This window comes from Embiotoca jacksoni, unplaced genomic scaffold (genome assembly GCF_022577435.1).
Source record: "Embiotoca jacksoni isolate LCO1_2020_lvr unplaced genomic scaffold, fEmbJac1.0.p SCAF_36, whole genome shotgun sequence".
NCBI classification, from domain to species: Eukaryota; Metazoa; Chordata; class Actinopteri; family Embiotocidae; genus Embiotoca; species Embiotoca jacksoni.
The window spans coordinates 3805980-3830071 of NW_027185388.1; the positions used below are offsets into that span (position 1 = coordinate 3805980).

Sequence of the window (24092 nt, forward strand, 5' to 3'; positions counted from 1 at the left end):
CAGAATTACATATTTATGCAATATACCCTATATTGAATATTTAAACAGCCACAGAATTTAATAAGATTAAATATAGTTTTGACTAGAGCAGCAACAATTAGTTGATCAATTATTGATGGACAGAAAATTCATGTTTAAATGAAAAAAATGCGAAAACTAAATCTCTGATGTCACCTTTTTCTTACGTCAGCTGTTCAAGATAATAAACTGAATATCTTTTGGTTGAGACAGAGCCGCACCTTCAGGTTTGGGAATCTGTTTTCTGACTATTTCAAAATGAAACAGCAAATCGATTAATCGAGAAAATCACCAACAGATCAATCGAAAATGAAAATATTTCTTATTTGGACTTTTGACAACAATCAAAATATTTCATTTAAATATTTCATTATTATCATCCTGACTCGTTTAAAATAAACCTGAAACAAGAAGAAATGCTATTTATGACAAAGGTGTGTTCAAAGTGTTAAACGGCGGCCCGTGCAGGGTCACGTGTCTGTGCCACGACGACGGTTGGTCCCGCCCCCTCCTTGTGACGGACAGGAGTAAGCGCCGCCCTCTGAATGTCTCACAACAACAGCTGGCGGCGGAGGGAGACAGCAGCGAGCAGGCGGAGCTCGAGCACTCATCTGCTGTCTGGCTTTGCAGAGTTTCTCATCCTGCAGCTTTCCGTCACAAAACAACACTTCTTCTTCCTCCTCTTCTTCTTCTTCTTCCTCTTCCTCCTCTTCTTCTTCTTCTTCCTCTTCTTCTTTTTGGATCTCCGAGTTTCGCGCAGCCCAGTGCGCATGCTCAGACCAACTGACGGTGCGCTGGTCTTATTCAGGAACTCGGAGGTGAGTAGTGACGTCAGCCGAATCGGCTCCGACAGTTTTGGGTCTTTTGTGTTCGGGTGTGAAAGCCAGCTAACGCGTTAGCTCCGCCCGGACCACCTGCCGGTGATCTCCGGTAAAACCAGCGGCGCCCGGTGCAGTTTGACGGTTAGCTTAGCTCAGGTCGTGTTTAATGACGGGACGTTGTTCGGTTCCTCCGGCGAACAACGACGACGGATTCCGACCCGCTGAGCTCGTCAAGACACTTTTCCTGTAAGTGGACCTGATCTGTCTCTGAATGTCGGCCAGAGACTACAACCTCAACATGAGTGACATCCTGAAGATGAGTGACAGCTCGCTGACACAAAGCTGCTTCCAACTTCTGTTTGCTCTCAGCTGCTGTTTGCAGTTCTGTACGTTTTATTGTTGTTGTTGTTGTTGTTGTTTCTTCCTGAAGCTTTAGCTGTGCTACTCCCTCCAGAACCCACCGGACCCGGTTCACACCGTTGGGCCGAAGGTGCCACTAAGACACCGGCTAGAAATGCAGTGAAATGAGTTCAGTCTCCTGTAATCCGACCATTTGATGCCGGATGTAAACAGATATGTGCTCACCCTGAACACTGCTTTCACACCGAGGTGTGCGCGTGCACGTGCGCGTGCGCGTGTTGACAGCATGAGCTTATTTGCATTTGTGCTGGCAGAGAAGAAGAAAGCTGATCTGCTGCCTTTCCTTCCTGCAGCCTGTCCAGGTGAGAGAGTAGCAGGGAAACCACGAAACAGGCTTTTTAAACCAAAGTCAGACATCTTGTTTCACTCTTTGGGCCTTCTGCTGCCCGATGACCCGAACCGGGCCTTCTGCTGCCCCGATGACCCGAACCGGGCCTTCTGCTGCCCCGATGACCCGAACCGGGCCTTCTGCTGCCCGATGACCCGAACCGGGCCTTCTGCTGCCCGATGACCCGAACCGGGCCTTCTGCTGCCCCGATGACCCGAACCGGGCCTTCTGCTGCCCCGATGACCCGAACCGGGCCTTCTGCTGCCCCGATGACCCGAACCGGGCCTTCTGCTGCCCCGATGACCCGAACCGGGCCTTCTGCTGCCCCGATGACCCGAACCGGGCCTTCTGCTGCCCCGATGACCCGAACCGGGCCTTCTGCTGCCCGATGACCCGAACCGGGCCTTCTGCTGCCCCGATGACCCGAACCGGGCCTTTCTCCTCATAGTTGACTTCTGTAAATATAAACCTGCCAGCACGACCTCCACGTTGAACCGCGTCCTAGTTTTGATCTCTCTTCTAAATGACCCGTCTCCACCCTCCACTCCTCCACTGCTCCACTGCTCCACCCTCCACTCCTCCACTGCTCCACCACGCAGGCTATTTGCAGCTTGATAATTCCTCCTCCTCTGACTGATGATGATTCAATAATGAGGATCTATTGTGGAACTTCTCTCCGGTTCCTCGGTTCCTCTGCTCGGTTCTTTGTTCTTCCAGTTGATCTCGTCTAAAACACCGTAACCGACTGACTGGACTGAACTTCCACTCTTCTCTGTGTCCACCTTCCTCTGACTGTTTTATTTGTGTCTGTTCTCTGAAGAATATTTAAATCCAGTGACTTCCATTAAGTAAATTGAGCCCCCCCCCCCCCCCCCCCCCCCCCCATGTGCTGCCTCCTCCTCTGCAGACGCTGAACGGTTTACAAGATGACCACTTCATGGAGCGACAGACTGCAGAACTATGCAGACCTGCCGGCCAACATGGACGGTCTGGCGATGAAGAAGTACAGGAGGGAGCCGTACCACAGGTGAGGAACAAACGTCGCCGATATCCAGACGGGATACGAGCAGCTTACGATGGCGTAAAAGACGAAAGAATTTCACCTCTCTGCTGTGAAAAGTTAAGAAACTCTCCAGGACTGAATTTAAGAATCCAACGTAACTTTACAAAAATGGGTCTCATCAGCTGAGATGTTCAGGAAGTTTATTATTCATCAATCTGTCTGTTATTTTCTCAATTAGCTGTTCGGTCATGTTGGATTCTGACCAACAGTCCTCAACCTGAAAGATATTTGGTTAATTATCATAGAGGACATTTAAGATGCTGTAAATCAAAAAACTTCAGCATTTTCTTTTTCATAAAATAATGAAAAAAACCGCAAACAGTGTTTTGCAACTTCCATGCAGAGATGGATAACTCGCTGTCAGAGCACAACGTAAATACCAGTCCTCTTTATTCCTTCAGCAATATTTCATTTTGGAAAAGTAAAATGATGCCTTTTAATCTTCTGTATCCGTTTCTGTTTGTTCAGAATAACATAAATTCCCACCTCACTGGGGTTTAAATTACACACTTCGTTAGATTACGTACAGTAACCACAACACAAAGAAGTGCAAAGACGTATTAAATTGTCATCATTCACAGTGATGAAGTCAGATTTGATGACTCGTGTGTTTTTCACCTGATTGCTGTTTACGAGGATTCAGCCACACTGAGGTTGTGTCATGTGGTCAATGGATGGTTCATCAAATCCGTCTAGAAATGCACCAAGTATCTCTGAAATCTGTCATCTGCCACCTCGTCCAGCTTCCTTATTGTCACGACAACGAAGTCACACGACGGTGATTTGAATATTTACTTTATGGCTTTTACTCGTACAATAGGAGCCAAACATTATAAAAAGTTGTAGTCAGCGTTTTGAGGTGAATCGAGATGTAAAACCTGTTGTGCTGGCTTTTAGATTTCACGTTCAATCACTTGTGTCTCGGGCGTGTTTTTTTTTGTTTGTTTTCTGGCTGAAATGCAAAATATCTCTCAGCTTCATGGAAAAGTGTCAACAGACCGTGGAGATTTCAGGAAATGAATCCTGTCCAGATTCAGCACATTAAGCTTGTAGTCGCCTTTTAGTCGGTGTGAGGAGAGTTTATGGGTTTGGCTCTTGAGTTGTATTGATGACTTGGGCCGTTGATAGAAACCCTCGTTCCTGTCTGCTGGGAGGAAACATCGTGCTGGCTGAAGGACGAGTTGTGAGAGCAATAAAATGTGTGTTTGTGTTCAATGTTTAACTCTGCTGGTCCTCCTCTTTACATAAAGACTGCTCGAGCTCACAGGGTTTATGAACCCATCGCTCATCTGGTAGATCTGTGATGTCAGGACCTGTCACCCAGTCTATTACCCCCCCCCCCCACACACACACACACACACACACACACATCCTGACACACATGCAAACAGTCACATGTGCCATGCAAAGTACAAAGATGATTGAGGAAACAATCCATTCCTGACATTGAACAGTTTGATCATTCGTGATGAGCAGGTCACCGTTTGATTTGATCTTGCAGACAGACGAAGGCCGCACCTTCAAAATAAGAGCTGAAACGAAGCAGCGTTCACGTCACACAGCGGGGGGGCTCAGATGAACCTTTCCATCATACAGAGTTGAATCTCTGTCCCTGTGAGATTAGAGAGCCGTGGAAAAAAATCTGGCAGACCGTAGTTCAGCTGCGCTCAGATGGAGTAAAAGTTATTAAATGATTCTCCCGGAGGTATGGCGCAGCCCATGTGAGCTATTTGGAGCAATACTGTTGTCAGCAGGGACCAAAGTCGAGGCTGACTACAGTAATCACCCAGCCACCCCCCCCCCCCCCCACACCCCCGTGTCAATACAGGTGAGCCGACGAGGGCCACGACTTATCGTTCACGGCTGTCAGAGGTTTCACACAAAACAATAACCGCACAACAAGAATAGAAAAGATTTAGATTCTTCAGTTGAAAAGGCTTCAGCCCGTTCAGCTCGGAGAAATGTTGACGGTACAGAAGTACTTTGGTTTTGGTTGTTCAGGAGTAAAAAAAGCAATTTATTATTTACCCAGATAATCAGTGTCTAATACCTGATATTGAAATTCAAATACCACACAACATTCAAATATTTTAGTCTTCCATAAAGCAGCTTGTTGTTGTTGGTTAAAAAGTTTGAATTTTAAAGTTGAACATCTGAATTTTCCATTCTTGGATTATATGACGGATCTGTTGCTCATCAATCGTAGAATTTTAAAATTTAAATGCCTGAATTTGCCCGGTCAGATTTGAGCACTTCGATTTTTTTTTTTTTTTGGCTGTTGGGTTAAAATTACTGAAAAATAAGCAAAATCTTAAAAAATATATATATTTTTTTTAATACCACACACATTGATTTTCTATTTTTTATTTGCGAATAAAAAAAAAAAGTAAAATATTTTAATGCACTGATTCAGAATTTATTGTTCTGGGAACCACAGAACCTACTCAGTAGACTTTCATTCATTTGTAATAAAACATAAAATTCAAACATCTGAGATTCATCAATCAAAATAAAAAGTAAATAATCTACTTCATGTTAATTTATGGAAGAGTTTAGTGACAAAAATCAGCAACTAAAATCATCTGTCAGATGTGAATATTTCTTGTTTTTTTTATTAAGCATTGTACAATATTAAACTGAGTCTTTTAATTTTATGGTTATTAGTTGGACATTTGAAGATCTGTCCGTCTGTCAGAGGTTTTAATGGATGTTTTTGCTGCTTTTCTGGCTTTTTGAAGCCCAAATAATGAAGTGATTCACGATGAAAACGATGGATAGTTGCAGCCCTTCTGCTCGCGGTCGTTCTGAACCACATGTGAAGTAACGGAAGCAACTGTCGGCCGGCTTGATTCTACCTGACTTGTGATTGTTCTGGATGTCTTTGAGGGCCCACAAACATCATGCTGCACAACAACAACAACAACAACAACCCCGACTGACAGCGCACAACAACAGAGAAGGACGCAGAATGGCCACAATCATTTTTGCAACAAGTCAGAAAATGTCTGAATGGCAAGAAAGCACAGAGAGGGGGGGGGGGGTCCTGTGTGTGTGTGTGTGTGTGTGTGTGTGTGTGTGTGTGTGTGTGTGTGTGTGTGTGTGTGTGTGTGTGTGTGTGTGTGTGTGTGTGTGTTTGGGGGAGGGGGGGCATTGTTTGTAGGGCCAGAGCTGCCCTGTGGTGCTGGTCGACCCAACGCAGAGTCAAACTGAGGTTTAAGTTCGCTCAGAATGAATTGCCAGTCGTGTCCTGGACTAAACTCCAAATGGGAACTGGTTCACTACGGATCTGCCGCCAGGTATTTCACTGCTCGCCGAGAAATCGGTGACGACGAGGAGATCGTTGTCGTATGCATCGAGTTTTTTGAGCTGCGTCTGTATGAGTCGTGTTTTTAATTTCTGTGTGTCATGTTTGATTTTCGTTCAGCTGATTTCCATCTTATTTGTAAGCGTGACTAAATATTGACTCGTGTGGAAATAATCTAGAAGCACATTTCCACATTCAGCTCCGTCACAGCTGTTGAAGATAAGTTCTAGGTTAAGGTTAAGGTCAGAGTTAAGCCAGCGGTGTGTGGTTCTCTATGTAAACATCGTCCATCACGGTGGACGCTTTATGTTTCAGTATTTTCAGATGATATCGCCGGCCGTGATGTTTAACACCATGTTGGCCTTTTTGCTTTTATTGAGGTTGGTTTGAGCGGTCGCTGAGAAATACCACCCAAACTGTAAAACCTCTTTTTAAAATAACGTGCCAGCAGGTCCAGAAAATGTCTTCAATATACGTCACAAGGAAAACACTGTCCTGGACTAATGGATTTATGAAAAGGCCGTCATCATGGCACAATATGTTGGTGTTGGTATAATAAAAATGTGCTCTACTTCCAGAGAAATGCTCTGGTATTAAAGGACACTGTTCTAATTTAGATTTCAGCCAGCGGACCAGAGAAAGGTTATTAACTCAAGCTGATGTTTGCTTTTCTTTTTCTCTGAAATGACTTCCATCGAAGACTTAACTTCGGCTGGATCTCGGTTCTTCATGCTGGTTTAGAAGTCCAAACTACTGCAGCAACAACAAGGCAGAAAAAGATTTTTCTCGCTTAATGTACATTTTTTGAAACAAATATTTGGGTGGAATCAATCATGCAAGATCATATAAAATATAGTTTAAAAACAACAACCCAACAACCTTGTTTGCGTTGCTTCAACCTTTCAGCACTGCCAGCAGGATTTGATTTCATAATAAGCACAAGAACCAGCTTTTATGTTCCCAGAAAGAAAGAGATTCATTCATGTTCTTATGAACTGAATTTGCTCGCCCGGTTTCTCTGCGTGAATATTTGGGTCTCGCGACGCTTTTCTGGACTATAATCACAGCGAAGGCTAAAACTGAGAGAATATTTGGGAGGAGCCGACCCAACGCCATCTGTGTCACAACATCAGTGAGAGGACGCAGCCTGAAATGAACTAAACCACGAAGCTCTTCATACAGGATCACCTGCAGCACTTTGTCTATCGTTGGCTTCATGTGGGCTCGACGTTCAGCAGAACTCTGACGGGGAACCAACACGACAATTAACACGACAGCTTTTAGCTGAAACAGAAAACTGATGATGGAAATTAATTTTTTTTATAAAAAACACATGATGTATCCACAGTGATGAAAACAAATGACCGTTTCAGGGCTGTTTGTGTTGGGACGTCTTAATGCACACGTTAGAACGTTTTCGGAAGAATTATACATTTTAATTCATGTTTCATAACAGTCTTTTTCATTTACACTTGTGGCAGCTGAACAGACCCACTATAAGACCTGTTTGGGTCATAGTGGGTCCATTCACTGTGAAACAGCTCAAGTAAACATTTTCTCTCAGTAATAGTTTGTACTCACAGGAATGCTAATCCAGTTGTTTCTGAACGCGTTGCAACTAAAGTATTTACCTCCATGTATTTCCTCCAGAGTCTTTGTCAACAGAAGCTTGGCGATGGAGAAGATTAAGTGCTTTGGATTTGACATGGATTACACTTTAGCAGGTAAGTTGAACACATTCACCTGAATTATGACCACTTGTACTGAAACAAAACAACATTTTGGATAATCAATTATTCCATTGATTGAGGAAGTCTTTGCTGCTCACAATCTATTGATTCTATTCTATCCAGATTTAAAGGTTTTTAACTTTGGGTTTTCTGACTTTGGTTTTGGGAGTTTTCCCATTTTTAACAGACATTTGCAGTTTTTTTCAGTCTTCGACAAGTTATACAGTTCATCTTTAATTTCAAAAGACAAATGATGCATTCAGTAATGATTAAAATAATTGTTATTTTAATCCACAAGTACTCTTATTAACACTTTTCGAGGTATACAGGCCGAGTTGGCTTGAAGGTTGCGTAGCAGCTGCTTCTGTGCAGACTTGTCAAAATGAGCGTGTCACCTGAGAGATCCAGACTAACTAACAATGTGTCTGTACAAATATCTAAAAATGACAAATTAAAAAAGGGGCATTGATTAAAAGGAGAAAATAAACTTTGTAAATTTTGATAAATGTGGATTGTGAGGGAGGATTTACAGTCTGAATCTGAAAGCTTCTTGTCCACAACATTCTTTTTGGGTCAATGCCGGTGACACATTGAGCGCACCGTAACGCCTGGATAAGAACATTTCATTTTTGTATTTTTTATAATTGCCTGATACAGTTTGTACGAATATGTTTCTTCCTACTGACCAGTAACCAGGCCAGAAATATCCGGATTCTTCGTGCTACTTTGTTCTGTGACTCAGCTCCAGTTTTTGGTCTCTCCACATCTATAAATAAATCTTCCCCGACTTTGAAAAGCAGGTCACGTTTGTTTGTTGAGTTCACCGGTGACGGCTCCCCCCGAGGACGGGGATCGCTCGTAGTTCCTCCGCAGCTCCGTTCACCGTGCGAGAGATTTTATGGACGCTCAGCTGTTGACATGACACTCTTTATGGGAGCTCATAACCAAGTGTTAATGTTTGCTTGCAGCGTGGCTATCGTGTGTCGTTGGAGAGAGTTCAGATTTTAACCACAGAAGTGCTTCATCAGTTGCTTGACCGCGGCACCCTGGTTGATGGCTCTGTTTGTTTTGGAGGGTGTTAAAGGCAGTTCAAACGTGCAACAAGCTCCAAGTTTCTGAAGAAAAACCTTTCCTGAGGATGTCGTTTCAGATAAACTTGATGTCTTTATTAAATACAGAGTATGGAAATATGTTGAAAACCAATTTGGTTATTTTGTTCGTGTTGGTTGAAGTACGGTGAAAAATAAACCATAGTTTCTGATTGAGTCCATTAGCACAGTGTCTCAAATATAATCCCTGTCAACAGCCGCCAGTCAATACTGATGGTCGTTGAACCTATATTAGATGATGTGATCAATACTAATGCTTTAATGCAGTGGTCATAGCGCGTGGAGACCCGTCGGGACTTCAACGACTGGTTTGTGTTCTGACGTTTTAAAGATGTGATTTCGGCATTTCGTCTGTCGACATCTTGGTTTCTTGCAGCCAGAAGTGAACATGTTTAGAGGAGCGAGTGGTGGATCACTCCAGACATGCCCGTACACATACCTGTCATCGAGAACTAATATCTAACTATTCATGGGAATATTCTCAGAAGAACCACCAGCAAATGACACCTTAATAACTGGAAAAATGTGTTGACTTTGTGTTATATGAGAGAAGAGGACACTTTTTTAATAGTAGTTAGAGCCAGAGCTCCTGGTGGCCCTCGGTGGTATTGCACTTCAAGGTGCATGGCCGTGGTAAATGTTGGTTTTTCAATATTACAGCCTGAGTGCTTCACAACTATCAAATCGCATACATGTTCTCATGTTTTGTCAGACTTTGTGAGCTAAATCAACATCCTGAGACAACATTGCTTCAGCCGTCCTTGTGCTCCTAAAGAGAACACACAACCGCCTGCAGGAACTGTCGCTCAAAGACATTCACAACCAGATTGCATTGAGAGACACACACGGTTTTGTCCTAGTTTTCCACCAGACTTTTGGCTGGAATGTGGCTCCCTGAGGCAAAGTGTAAGTTTTTGAATTTTTCCACAATATGCGTGACACCGTCATCAATCTGTGACAAAGGCCTACATTTTACACATCAGAGGCAACAGATAAATTAAGACCTCTGATGTAGATTGCTACGTGACATGGTTCAGATACAGTCTGAGACACTTTATATGATTTGGATTGAGTGGTCTATTAGGAGGCGGGTGTGGGTTGTTTACCTTGTGTGTGTGTGCGTGTGCGTGCGCGTGTGTGTGTGTGTGTGTGTGTGCGTGCGTGAGGGGTGTGTGTTACATGTAGGCCTGATGTGACCTGGAGAGACACCTCACTGCCCGGCAACCGGAGCAGTGGGAGTATAGATATCTGGAAAGAATCACATCAGGGATACGAGTAACACATCTCTGACGCTCAGACACCTTAACTCTGAGGAGATGGTGTCATAAGGGGTGTGTGTGCATGTGTGTGTCTGTGTGTGCATGTGTGTGTCTGTGTGTGCATGTGTCTGTGTGTGCATGTGTGTGTCTGTGTGTGTCTGTGCGTGTCTGTGTGTGCATGTGTGTGTGTGTGCATGTGTGGCCTTGTGTATAATAATAAGCATGAGAAACACGAGAGGGGGATAAGGACCCCAATAAAACAGAAAGGCAAGAGTCAAGGACACGGCAATTAATACAACTTCCTGTTTTGCACACAAATTGTAAACATGAGTTTTCAATCTGTTAATGTAAATTTCTCGGATTCCTCGTTCACGAAAATCTTTCTCTGAACGCAGCTTGACTCCTAATTCACCCCTCAGTCCACAAAGGCTTCAAACATCTGGGGGGGACAGGTTATTTGCAATTGTGATAAAGATAAAGCAACTTTACCTTTTCCGTTTTGGCTCATCTGAATGTGAAAACTTTGCGGAATATAAAACTACTCGATGGTTTGATGAAGGATGTGAAATTAGCATCAGCCACCAGCCAAATGCTTTTAAAATAGGAAAGTGGCTGGTAGATTCAGACACCAAATTATAATTGACCATCGACTGACTGGTGAAATTTGATGTTCACATTTCAATAACTTTCCCACCCTGGTTTCAATGTTTTTTAGGGGATTTAAAGCCTCCAGGTCTAAAAAGTGAAGCTAATGTAGAAGTGTCTTAAAGTGCAGTACCCCTGAGGGCCACTAGGAGCTGGCTCCGCATATCATCTGGCTCCCATTCAAGAAAAGGTCAACTTCTCTTGTGAAATACTAAGTCAGCAATTTTTTTCCCCCAGTGGTTACTGTGTAAATTCACTCTTTCTGATCAGCGCTCTGGTGTTCCTGAATACCCAGACAGATGGGGGCGTGTCCAGTTTGATTGACATGCCTCGGGTGCACTCGGGTCTCCGGTATAAGCGGGCGGCCGCAGTGTCCTCTGGTTCTCGGTTAGATCTCGGCTTCAAAATGGCAGCTCATAAACCGACGAGTGATGTCACGGCAGGTCGCCGTGAGGGCGGAGCAACCTCTGCAGAGAGATGGAAACTTGGGAATGTCTCCGGAGACACCGTGATCGTTCATCTAACAGTGACAAAGTTTTGAGGAGCTTTCATGGCTTCGTGGCTGAATTCAGTTCTACTGAGTTGTGGAGGAACATCTGAGCAGTAGTTGGTGTTCGGTGGTCGCGTAGCCTCGGCTTATTGTTATGTAAGAAAACAACCTCCTGGTCCTGGATGACCAGCCTCGTCTCACTTGTTACATAACTGGTTCTCGGAGGGGATTTTATGTGTTGGAAGTTATGTGAGGGGACGGACCATGCTAACGTCCCGAGGACAACATGTGAGGAGAGCCTCCCAGTGAACTGAAGGAAGAGAGAGTGATGATAGTGAAGGTGACGGAGGGGAAAGGCTCTCAAAATAGTTTTCTTTGTAGCACCTCAGAGCTGCCAGAGGAATATGACAATGGTGGCGGGGGGGGGGGTAGGCTACTGCTCTGGGCAGAGGGCCCAAACCCTCAGTGTGCTGGGAGACCACGGGGGGGGGGGGGGGGGGGGGGGGGGGGGGTGAACTGCAGGATTATAATGCAGAAGCAGACTGGTGGTTCCAGAGGAGCTCCACTGAACCCGGGTCGTCCTGGAACCGGTTCTGATCGCGTGTTCGACCCGCTTGCACACTTTCCCAGAGTAGGACACAGATGTTTTCCTGTTTGTCCTGCAGAGCTCGTTCCCCCAACTGACTGTCCTCTAAGTATCATCGGCCAAAATCTCTTCCCCTCCAGGGTCCCCCCCCCTCCCCCCCACTGGGAGTGCAGAAAGCAGGCAATAACACAAGCACATTCCCTCTCTCGTATTTATAACATCTGACGTATTCTTTCCCCAGTGTCAGATAGCATTTTAATCCTCCGCCAGCCTTTTCTTAGCCGAGCATCAATCTATGTTGTTCTTTCCAGAGCACCACTCCCGCCTCGCTTTTCAGTTTGCACCCGGAAGCCCCCTAACTGTCACCACCGGGGTGGGGGAGGGAGAGGAGGGGGGAGGGGGTTCAGTCTCAGCAGGGCTTGTTAGAGCCGGCGCTGAAAGTTGAGTGATTTTTCATTTTCACGCCTGATCCTCTTTCTTTGTGGACAGGAGGGCTGTGTGTGTGTGTGTGTGTGTGTGTGTGTGTGTGTGTGTGTGTGTGTGTGTGTGTGTGTGTGTGTGCGTCAGTCAGTCAGTCAGTCAGGGGAGGGTCCAACATGTTGTTATCAAAATACTGAGTCTTCCTAGAAGTCACATGTTCGTGTTGCGTAACTTGGGCGAGCTCCACAGACTGCATGTCACCTCTAACTGTAGTTTTCTGCATAATGACCCACAGACCAGGTTCTGGAGTGTATACACTACATCTGAGCGTGTTTATGTAAATGTGACGTGTACTCTTCAAGCCCTCAGCCAGAGGTTATTATCTTCCTCAGGGATAGAAATGTTTCATAATGGACTCATTGATTTGACCTTTTCTAAAAAATGTCCAACCATCTGCACAAAATCTGTACTTTGCTATGTTATCATGTACCGATTTATTTAATTATTTGCATATATGGAAATAAAACAAATTGGGCCTAAAATCTTATTTTTTTTAAAAAGGCCATCTTCTTTGAAGGACAAAGATTGTCATTATCAATCAATATATTGATGAATTTTAAGATTCATCAATTCTTTTTTTGTTTATTAAATATGAGTCTATAATTCTTAAGACTCTCTCTTTACAATGATAATTAAGTAAAACCCCTGAAATTACAGGATGTTTGAAATTCTAATGATAAATAACCTACATAATTACTGATTGGAATTTTTCTGGATTCATTTTCTGAAGATTATTTATTAATCAGTCAACTGTTTTAGCTGCAGTTCCCTGTAACAGAAGAAAAACCGAGTATTCAACGCCGAAAGTGTTTTGTTTTTTACACACGTGAATCTATCTGACTTTGTTAAGATGTCGGAAAAAGTACTTTTAAAACCTTTCATGCAATATTTCACAGTTGTTTTACATGTCAGACACAATTTTCCCATCATGTGTTTCCTGCTGGTTTATAATAAGGAACATTCAGTAAATTTAGTGTAACTGACCGTGTGTGTTTAATTTCCAGTGTACAAGTCTCCTGAGTACGAGTCGTTAGGGTTTGAGCTGACGGTGGAGCGGCTGGTTTCCATCGGTTACCCCCAGGAGCTGCTCAGCTTCGTATACGACCCGTCATTTCCTACCAGGTCCGACCAATCACAGCCGCCGCACACACATCACCATGGTGACGATGGGCCATTTTTAGTCCCTTTAACCTTTTACCTGCGATATTCAGCAGATCTGAGAAACAGAAAAAAAGCCGCTATCTGTTTACTTTTACTAATAATAATAACAATAACTGTAGTCAGTTAAAGTACCAGATGTTATAATTTTAGTTAGAAAAGTACGTTTAATTCTGTATTGCAGACTCATCCAATCATTACTGTCCTTTTACTTTCAGGGGCCTTGTGTTTGACACCATGTACGGAAACCTGTTGAAGGTGGACGCTTACGGTAACATCCTGGTCTGTGTCCATGGATTCAACTTCCTTCGAGGGTGAGCATCTCCTTTTACAACGCATGGATCTCTGCAAACAAGTGAGCACGAGGAAGAAAAGAATAATGATCGTTTTTGTCTGGTGTTTTTTCTGCCTTTTGCCAGCCCTGAGATCCGTGAACGATACCCGAACAAGTTCATCCAGAGAGATGATACAGAGCGTTTTTATATCCTCAACACACTTTTTAACCTGCCAGGTAAGGTTTGTGAACACAAAGGGAAAGACGGTGACTGTTTTAGAGATGTTACATCAGGAAATACAGAATATTATGAGTAATGTGATGTCTTCCTGTTTGCTTCTCAGAGACTTACCTCTTTGCTTGCCTCGTGGATTTCTTCTCCAACTGTGACAGATACACAAGGTAAGAAACTTTCTGCCATGCAAACAAGTTTCTGGGCGAAGCATGATGACACAAAGACAGTTGCAAGCCACACTGGGTCAATAAGCCTTAAAGCATGGGAGGGTCCAGGTGTCTCCTGCTAATCTCAGCTAATTCCTTTTAAATGGTGGGAAGATGGGAGTTCAGTCAAAGAACCATTCTTTTCTTTTACCATATTTATTAATCTGTTCTACCAATTGTAAACAATTTTTTTTTTTAAAGAAGCATGGAATCTTATGAGATTGAGATAGGAATGAAAAAATGTTTTTACTAACAATTTACAGAGAATGAAATCCTCACATAACAACAAGATAATCTTCTAAATGTTGCTGTAAGGAGATTTAATGGCCTGTAATTTTTTTTAAATTTTTTTTTGAGAATGTAATCTGGAATGGCTGCATGTCCTTTGTCCTCTGAAACCTGGTTGTTGGTCTTTTAGGGGGAGAATGCTTTCCTGTTTGGCTGGGGACCCCTCCAACAAGGGAAGGCTATCCCATTTAAAAGCAAACAAAAAGAAAAACCCAAATGTCATGTTTTTGAAAGCCTTCTATAAAGATGTGGCCTGTCCGACGGCTGTGTACGTGTGTGTCTTTGCTCCCCTCCTCCAGCTGTGAAACGGGCTTCAAAGACGGCGACCTCTTCATGTCCTACAAGAGCATGTTCCAGGACGTCCGGGACGCCGTGGACTGGGTCCACTTCAAGGTAAGCTGCCGCTATGATTCGCCCTCACGCACGACCATGTGATGGGACATTTTGAGCACAGAAAAAGATTATTCGGAAGCACGTAACATTTATTTTAAAGAGCAAATCATTAGAGAGAACAATTTAATTTGAGCCAACTTGTGCTCAGTAAATGTATTTGTGAACCACATTTGTTTTTTTCCACATAAAAGCACACTAATGACCTCTTTGTCCTCGCTCGAATTCAATTATACTGTAAAAAAACCCCCATCTCTAATATAATTAATATGCTTGAAAATAACTGGACACATCGTTCTGTCTTGTATCCTCCAATGCAAACATGCAGGAAAAAAAACAACCCTGAAGTGTCTTTTATACAGTTAGAATCAGTAAATTGGGGCAAGAGGAGAAATCATGTGACTGACCTGCTCCATATTCAGGCTGATCTACTGTCGCCGGCTCACGACAGTGTTTGTTGGAAAGCAGGAATGATTTCTTCATAGAGAAATGAATGACAGATCAATATCTTTACAAAATGCATCACAAGTTTGGAGGAAGGAGGACTTGTACTTTATATTGACTGAAAAAACCCCATCTTTCTCTGCTGTTCTCACTGCTGCTCCATCTACTCACATCCTGCATCAACCACAGCTAAATAGGACGAGCTGCCACGTGCTCTCCGCGGGTCATCACATTAATCTACTGAATAGATTCCTTTGTTTAGATGCTTGAAACTTTAAAGTCCCTCCTCTGCTGGATGTTTGATCTTCACTGATCTGAATGATGCATGTTCAGAGTTTGACACGAGAAAGCTGCTTTTCATTTCTTCTACTGAAAATGGAAAGATAATCAGAGGTCACCTAAAATCTGAGATTATCGTATAAATTCAGATCTCCATTTCTTTTTAGATTATGAAGTAGGTTTAAGTGATTTATAAATGACACCAAACCAGACAACAAACATTTAAAGTTGTTCTACGACTGCTTGAATGGCAGCCGCCATGTTCACCACAAACCTCCTGCTACGTACCCCTCGCCACTTCCTGGCTCTCCACAATAAAAGCTCCCACTTCCTGTGGACATATGATAACATTTAAAACTTCTCACAGGCAGAAATCCAACCAACTTCATACACATTACAACCAGAACAAAATATCAGCACCGGTTAACTTCACATAAAATACTGTGAACATGTCAAAACACTTGGAGAAATGCCCACAGCACCTTTCAAATGGAATATTTTTTTTATATATTTACACACATTTTTCAATGAGGGAGGAAGGGCATTTTAAGAATTTCTAACCAGGTAGTTCAAGTGTTTTTTTTTTTTTTGTGAGAATACCTCATCAGACACATACTGTTATTGAAAGTCTTTTTATATATCACCAAGCACACTTAAAGGTGGTATTTAACAAGGCGATACTGCAAGCCGTGTCATTCATTAATATCTATGTTTTCAGTGATTAACCTGACGCCTTTGTCTCCTATTGTAGGGAACACTGAAAGAGAAGACTGTTGAGAACTTGGAGAAGTATGTAGTGAAAGATGTAAGTCGTTTGTATTCATCAGGGTTACACATCAGGGAGAATACACACATCTTCTTGTGCTCTGTGAAGAGGCTGGTTTGTAAAGATGCTTACAGCTTCAGTCTTTTTCTTTCTTTTCTTCCTCTCTCGTTCTCACCAGGGAAAGCTGCCTCTCCTCCTCAGCCGAATGAATGAAGTAGCCAAGGTTTTCTTGGCTACCAACAGCGACTACAAATACACTGATGTAAGTGTGCGTGTGCGTGTGCGTTTGCGTTTGCGTGTGCATGTGCGGTGGGAAAACAGCAACAAGGGTATTTAGGAATTACAGCACCGATGTTGATAAATTAATATTAAGATCCATTCCCACAAAACATCTATCAGCAACAGCTTTATTGGGTCAAAGCTGTGTTTGATGTGACTCCATCTTTGTGTTGTGTTCTCACAGAAAATCATGACGTACCTGTTTGACTTCCCGCATGGCCCCAAGGTAAAACTTATTTTTCTCTTTGCTCAACCTTTGAAATGTGTTAAATATGCAGGTAAAAGATGAAAGCTGTTGTTGTTTTGTTCAATAGTGTAACGTTCTGCGTCTGAACCGTCCTCAGCCCGGCACCTCCCACCGGCCCTGGCAGTCCTACTTTGATCTGATCCTGGTGGATGCCAGGAAGCCGTTGTTCTTCGGGGAAGGGACGGTGCTCAGACAAGTCGACACGGTGAGCAGACGCACAACGTGCAGACTTCACTGATCGCTGCACTGTATGCGAACGCTGATCCACGTATCCAGACATGTAACCCAGTTATGTTAACAGCCTACCGTCTGTTTTCAGTACAAGATGTTTCCTTTGTTCTCTGGAAACAAACCCTGCTGCCTCAAACTGAAACTGAAAACTGAAAACAACATACGACTACATCTGTCCATAAATTCACACCACAATGTTTAAAACGTGAACATACAACTCTTGAGTTTTGTGTTGTAAATATTGTGAATGTATTTCATGTTCAGCCGGCATGTTGACATGAACGGTGAATCTTTTTGGTCACATGCTGAATATCACCTGACAGACATGAAGTCAAAGAGTGTGTGCATGTGAGAGACATCATGGCAACTTTCAGGTTTTATTCAATTGAAGCTTATTTCTTTACAAACACATTCTACATGTGATCAAACCGACTCTGAGTGTTTTACCTCCATAGTTTTCATCACAGTTCCCCTCATTAATCTGATGTTTTTTTCATTTCAGACAACAGGACGTCTAAAAATAGGAACCTACACCGGACCTCTGCAGCATGGGATCGTCTACTCTGGAGGTAAGACTTAGTTTTTATTCTTCTTGACCGAATGTTTATTTATTTGCCATTTTTGGACTCGACACGACGCATCGTGTGTAATTAATGTGGTGTTATTGTCCTTTAGGGTCCTCGGATATCGTGTGCGACCTGCTGGGGGCCAAAGGGAAGGACATCGTGTACATCGGGGACCACATCTTTGGAGACATCCTCAAGTCCAAGAAGCGTCAAGGCTGGAGAACGTTCCTGGTCATACCCGAGCTGGCCCAGGAGCTGCACGTGTGGACCGACAAGAGCTGTGAGTCCGGAAACAAGACGCTCATTAAAAAACAGGCCTGCACGCATAGTCACATGTGGAAGTACCAGTATGACTCTGTGTATATTTCTATTTACTTCAGCACAGCGCTGTAAGCGTAACAGCTCAACCGGGTTTAGGGAACCATCACAACGGGGACCTGATGTCAAATCTGCAAATTAAAAAAAACAAACAAGTTGTACAAAAGCTAAATTTTGTAAAATCATAAATTCAGTAAGAAAGAGACGGAGCAGACAGAAACTTCTCCTCTTGTGTTTTGCAGCGTTATTCGAGGAGCTGCAGGGCCTGGACATCTTCCTAGCAGAACTCTACAAGTACGTAGTCTTTATCTTTTCTCCCTTTCACATCCTCCCACCCCCGTCGTCATCCTCGCTGGCTCTCGCGTGCTCTTTGCTCCCTGCAGTCTCGGCGTAGGTTCGCCTGCACGTGAGAACATATTCGAAAGGGAACAACAGGGTCAACAGGGTGAAGTCTGAAGGTTGCTCACGCAGGCCGCCTTGATAACCGGGGTTCACGGATGTTATTTATAGCCTGGCACGCCTCGCTGTTGCACCACTTCTTTTGACGCATTACCTTTCAGCAGACTGATATCAATACCCCCCCCCCCCCTCCACACACACACACACACACACACACACACACACACACACACACACACACACACACACACACACACACACACACACCTGTCCTCATCGTCTTTCTCCCCGTCCTTCCGCAGACATCTGGACAGCAGCAGTAACGAGAGGCCGGATATCAGCACTATTCAGAGGAGAGTCAAGGTACGGCCTTAATTGACTGTTTCTATGACGATAGGAGGTTACGACATCATTACAGTATGTTAGATACAGTCTTTGTGTTGGCTGCTGTCTAACCATTAACAGTAAACCCCAATGAACCAACACAACACTCCTGATAATCATGCTGCACTTTCTGAAATCCTTTGTGCGTCTTCACTGCCGCGATCAGCGTCTCATCTTCTCCGTCTCCTCCCGCAGAAAGTGACACACGACATGGACATGTGCTACGGTATGATGGGCAGCCTCTTCCGCAGCGGCTCCAGACAGACGCTGTTCGCCTCCCAGGTGATGCGTTACGCCGACCTGTACGCGGCCTCCTTCATCAACCTGCTGTACTACCCCTTCAGCTACCTCTTCAGAGCCGCACACGTCCTGGTGAGTGTCCGGACGGGAGGCGAGGGTGTCGACTGAGAGGGAGAGATTTAGATTTAATGCTACGACTTAACAAGACTGTATGTAATACTATGTGATAAATGTTGTATGAAGCCTGCTGAATTGAGCCCTCCATCCTTCACCATCCTCACCGATCGGTCTGCCCGTCACAGCGGTTTAGAAAACCGTCACACGAGCAGCATAATCATCATAGATCATAATCACTGTGAAAACTGAAGCTGTGACAAAAACCCGGCTAATAAAACAAAGGTTTAGCAGTCAATGATATCGTTACTGGCATCAGACCGGGATCTTTTTTTTTTACTGAATTGGAAACTTTTGATATTCACTGAAATGTTCTTGTTTTTGTAATGTTGTTTTATGATTGTTAGACAGACACAAATTGAAGTGTTGGAGGAGACACTGGGCGTTTATGTTTACATGTCTTAAGTCCTCTTAACTTCTAGTAAGTCAGTCAGCAAGTTATTTTTCCTAAAAATGTGTCCTTCCTCCTCTCCAGATGCCCCACGAGTCGACAGTCGAACACACCCACGTGGACATCGACACCGAGTCACCGCTGGCGACGCGCAACCGCACTCACTGCAGCGACTGCAAGGACCTGGAGTGCAAACGCAACCAGCTGACTCGCTCCTTCAGCGAGATCAAACCACCCAACCTGTTCCCCCAGACTCCGCAGGAGATCACCCACTGCCACGATGAGGATGATGATGAGGAGGAGGAGGAAGAGGAAGAGGAAGAAGAGTAATAATGCCGACCCGGAGAGGAGAACCATGTTCCGGTTCCTGTCTTGATCTCTCTGAGACAGGACATTGTCTCCAGTATGTGTGTGTGTATACTGTATATGTCCAGTGTGTGTGTATAGATATATATATATATATATCAATACTGTATGCACACAAACACACACACATTCACACACACACACACACACACACACACACACACACACACACACACACACACACACACACACACACACACACTGGAGATTTCTTAAGGAAAGTCTAAAGGACCAGTAGCAGAAGTGATCACATGACTGTCAGGAGAGTGTGTGCATGCCTGGTCCTCCTAACAAAACAACACTTTTATGAGCTTCATTTAAAAAAAAAAAAAAAAGAAGATACATAATGTTTTTTTAATTAATTTGATTTCTATATCATTTTATCCACCAGACAGACTGAGAGCAAACGTCACACACTATCTTTAATTATTTTTTATGAGCTGATCTGCTGGTGGATGAGATAGTTGTAGTCGCGCTCACACTTTAATCCATCAGATATGCTCACTATACTGTCATTTTAACTGTAAAAAAAAACAAAACTAAAAAAATCGCTGACAGAGTACAATATGCACATTATAATCAAAGGAAAGAGTTTGATATCGGTGCCGATAAGAGATGCACGTCTTCAAAAACAGACTTTTATTTTTTCATGCAACACGGGAACAACATTCAGCTTCTGTTTTGTTTCATTTTCTCATCACTGTGGAGCTGTAACTTGTGTGTAGAGAGTGTGTGTTCATGTGTGTGTATCTGCCAAAGTAGACTCCCTCAGACTGTAGCGTCCTCGGCGACGGCCGGCGAGGATCCGTCGTCCTAAACTGACGCACAGGAGAGCTGAAGCACAATGACACGATGCATTTCTCGTTTGAAGCGTAGTTGAGAGTTCGTGTTGTGCTACATGACTCGGGCGGGGGGGAGGCTGTTGAGCTGATATTTTGTTACCAAGCAACAATGAGGACATGAGTACTGTATCTGTATTTTATCTTTAGTCTCTATGACAACCCTGACCTACAGTAGTGTTTCTGTAAATAGCTGTAAGGTGAATGGTGTTCACGGTTTAACATGGCTAACATGCAGTATTCTCCTCAGCTTGGTCGTTTTGGAAGTGGAGTCTTTGCTATTTCCGAGGATTTTATTTTGAAAGCGGGAGGTTGTACAGTACAAGCTGAGTTTTGCCCATTTCAAGCAACTTAAAGATGAGTGAAGTGATTTTTGTAACAGGAGCATGAAAGTGGCCTCGGTATGCAAAGAAATGAGGCTCAGTTCAGGAGGTCGAACTGCCTTCAGCTGGCTCTTCATGTGTACAGTCTTCTCCTGTTGGGCCTCTTAACACTGTGACGTGAGCATTTCATTATAGTGTCCGTTCCTCCTGTTCACAGACTTGCTGTCGACTTTGCATTTACTTAGATGGTTATGACAGAAAAAAGCTTTTTGAACTTGAAGCGCTTACAAATTTCACTTCAAATCTTTCAGATTTTATTTATGACATTAGGAATTCACAGATATAAATAAGCTGAATCAAAGTTAAACAAAACATCTTTGCGCATTTTTCCACATCCATTTCCCTTTTTATTATGACCTTACTTTCAACAACTCAGAAAGTTTGTCCACCTGTTAAGTATTTGTTTGAGGTCTCAATCGCACTCGTTTCATGTCATCGTGTCATCGCGCCGTCTTGTTCTGCGACGGCATCGCCTTGTAAAATTTGCACCATCCAAGTTTATTGAATAATTTGATCTAAATTTAGTTGGAAAGTTGGCAAATGACCAAACAACCTACCAGCTGTCATCAGATTCTGATGTATGTCACAATGCCCTGAGCAGTAGGAGGAAGTTTGTGACGTCACTTTTTCAGTTAAACCCCGCCCCTTCAAACTAGTAAAAAAAAAAAAAAAAAAAAAAAAAAAAAAAAAGAAAGGGTCCAGAGAAACATGAGTTTGATCACCAAAACGGTTCATATTTTGTCAGCAAACGGTTCATGTTGAGAAGCTGATGGAGAAAATAAGTTTTCAGGGCCTTTAACCGCAGCGTCGCCGGTATCGGAGCGATGATGATGACTTATGGTTTTCTTTTTTAACATTCTCTGTTTCCTGTATGTCAAACTTCCTCACCTTTATATCAAGTCCAGACATGTTGCATCAGTCTTGTAAGTGTTGGATCGGCCTCTTGATTTAGGCCACAAAAGGGAAGGAACATGCCGTCTACTTTTTTACATAATTTTTAGTTTTGGATTGATGTGGACTGGACAGAGGTGAATGTGTTTAACTAGGACGATTCATTGGATGAAAGTTTGTTGGACACTGAGAAAGATATTAGAGCCGTTTGTTATTTTTCTTTTCTTTTCTTTTTTTTTTTACAAATGAAATATTTGTATTTTCTTTCCTGATGTTTTGTTTCTTGACTGTAGAGTAACTGGATACGCTACATGAGGCAGCTGCATTGCTAAATGGGTGATAGTTGACTGTCTTTTGCATAAATTGCATACGCATGTGAAAATAACAAGAATATCTGTTGTGCCACGGCGGTTAAGGTAGCATCGGTTTTACTTCTGTGAACTGCATCATTTTTAGGAAAAGCTTTTCTGACATTTTTCAGAGTAGTTTACACAGAGGAGAAAAAAACAACTGCAAACCTGTAAAAAATATCTTAAAAATGAAGGGAAATGTGAATAGCATGTTAAGTACCATAACTAATATGTCACTTGTGATCAACACCATAGGGTTATTATTTTTCTAAGCTAGTGTTTTTAAATGGTCTTGGTTTACAGAACTGTAAATAGACCTTTCCATTTCCTTTTTTTTTTTTATCATTTTCTTTTTAAAAATAACTTTTCTTTGTTGATTTTTATACAGTTCCACAGGAGTCTGTCACTCAGACTTTGAACAGCCTGGTGAACAGGTAACCGTGCTTTAGAAGATTCTTATCCATTGTTGTAATGCCCAAAATGCACCTGCATTTAGAGGTGCAAAAAATACAGCCACCGTTTATTTTGTAAACTATGATAATCTTTTGTTTTTATGCATATCAATTTATGTTCTTCCAGACAGTGTTTTGTTTGTTTGTTTCCAGAAATTATTCTTCAGACTGTACATTGAGGTAAATTACATAAAAATGTAGAATAAAGATAGTTTGTAATATTTTGTTCTTCTTTTATTTACAATGTGCTAAGCGGTTATTGATCATGTCATTAAATCTAAAATTACTTAAAAATGGATGCAGCCCTGAAAAGCAATATGAACTGAAATGCTAGATGTCTTTATGTGACGCATACATTACTGCTGCATCTAATAATGAGACCAGTTCTTGTTGGGTGCTTCTTGAGATACACCTCTAACTTTATTTCTGGACATCTGAATGAAATAGTTTCAGCAGCACATACTTTGGGCTTTTTTTTGTCTCAACAGTGTGATTTTCATACATTTGATAATAACTTAAGCTTTAATAATAATAAAATGCATGCTTAAAGACTTAAAAACCTAATCTAAGTCTAACAAGCCCATCTGAAATTCAAAGTTATGCTTCCAACAACATTAACAAAGATATGGCAGTAAACATGATTAATAGGCTGCAATGATGTGACAATGTTCATAGAGAAAACCTTTCAGACAAATTTTAGCCAGGAAAAGTATCGACTTCAAATCACGTATCATCATTAATGAAGCTGAAAAAGAAGATGACTTGTTTTTTTAAAGAGCATGTTTAAACAGGTCTTCTGCTTTGGGCGTCTTTACAGGTGCACCAGATTTTGGTTGGTCACAAACCGCCAAAACACCTGCTGCTGCCCATTTGCTGTTGGAGCAGCCCATCTGCGCGGGGGGGGGGGGGGGTATACTGTTCCATTTAGGCTCCCTGCGCAATGCATTGAGACAGGTACAGGAAGTGCTATAGTAATCAACCCCCCCGTCCCTCCCCTTTGAGTGGAACAGTCCATCCACGCCCGAGTTCAGGCGGGAAAATCAAATCAAGACGGAAAGACGTTGATGTCGATAATTAATCCAAAATACAAATAGATTTAAGTCCCGGAAAGAAGGAAAAGGAAAGCGGAACATGTCGGAGAGATAATGGAAAAATAATAATACTACTGTGGTTGGCGTTGCGAAATGTTTTAAGTTAAGAAATGTATTAACAGATAGTAACGTGCCAGTTCAAACTTTTAAGGTGAGCTGCAGTTATAATGTCGGCGGCTAATGGAGGAACAGAAGGAC

The 24092-nt window shown here is 42.8% G+C and overlaps 1 protein-coding gene across 3 annotated transcripts; it reads left to right on the top strand.

Annotated features, from left to right (window-relative positions):
* The first annotated feature begins 572 nt into the window (after positions 1 to 572).
* nt5c2b (5'-nucleotidase, cytosolic IIb) lies at positions 573 to 23024 on the top strand. Of its 3 annotated transcripts, none has more exons than XM_069165813.1 (18): positions 573 to 836; positions 2495 to 2614; positions 7605 to 7678; positions 13258 to 13375; positions 13630 to 13725; positions 13831 to 13922; positions 14030 to 14087; positions 14714 to 14807; positions 16279 to 16332; positions 16472 to 16555; positions 16757 to 16798; positions 16887 to 17024; positions 17553 to 17619; positions 17726 to 17896; positions 18177 to 18228; positions 18636 to 18696; positions 18913 to 19089; positions 19607 to 23024. In XM_069165813.1, exons 2-18 carry the CDS (start codon positions 2514 to 2516, stop codon positions 19850 to 19852), a joined length of 1725 nt encoding a protein of 574 aa, XP_069021914.1. In that variant the 5' UTR covers positions 573 to 836; positions 2495 to 2513; the 3' UTR covers positions 19853 to 23024. The 3 variants fall into 3 exon arrangements, with proteins under 3 accessions (XP_069021914.1, XP_069021916.1, XP_069021915.1); XM_069165815.1 differs by having other exon boundaries at positions 574 to 836; positions 16917 to 17024; XM_069165814.1 differs by lacking the exon at positions 573 to 836 and adding an exon at positions 873 to 1085.
* The last annotated feature ends 1068 nt before the right edge of the window (positions 23025 to 24092 follow it).

Coding starts and splice junctions, on each gene's coding strand:
- nt5c2b (XM_069165813.1), top strand. CDS start 2,514: ATGACCACTTCATGGAGCGACAGACTGCAGAACTATGCAGACCTGCCG. Junction 2,615..7,604: donor AGGAGGGAGCCGTACCACAG/GTGAGGAACAAA, acceptor TATTTCCTCCAG/AGTCTTTGTCAACAGAAGCT. Junction 17,025..17,552: donor TGCTCAGACAAGTCGACACG/GTGAGCAGACGC, acceptor TTTTCATTTCAG/ACAACAGGACGTCTAAAAAT.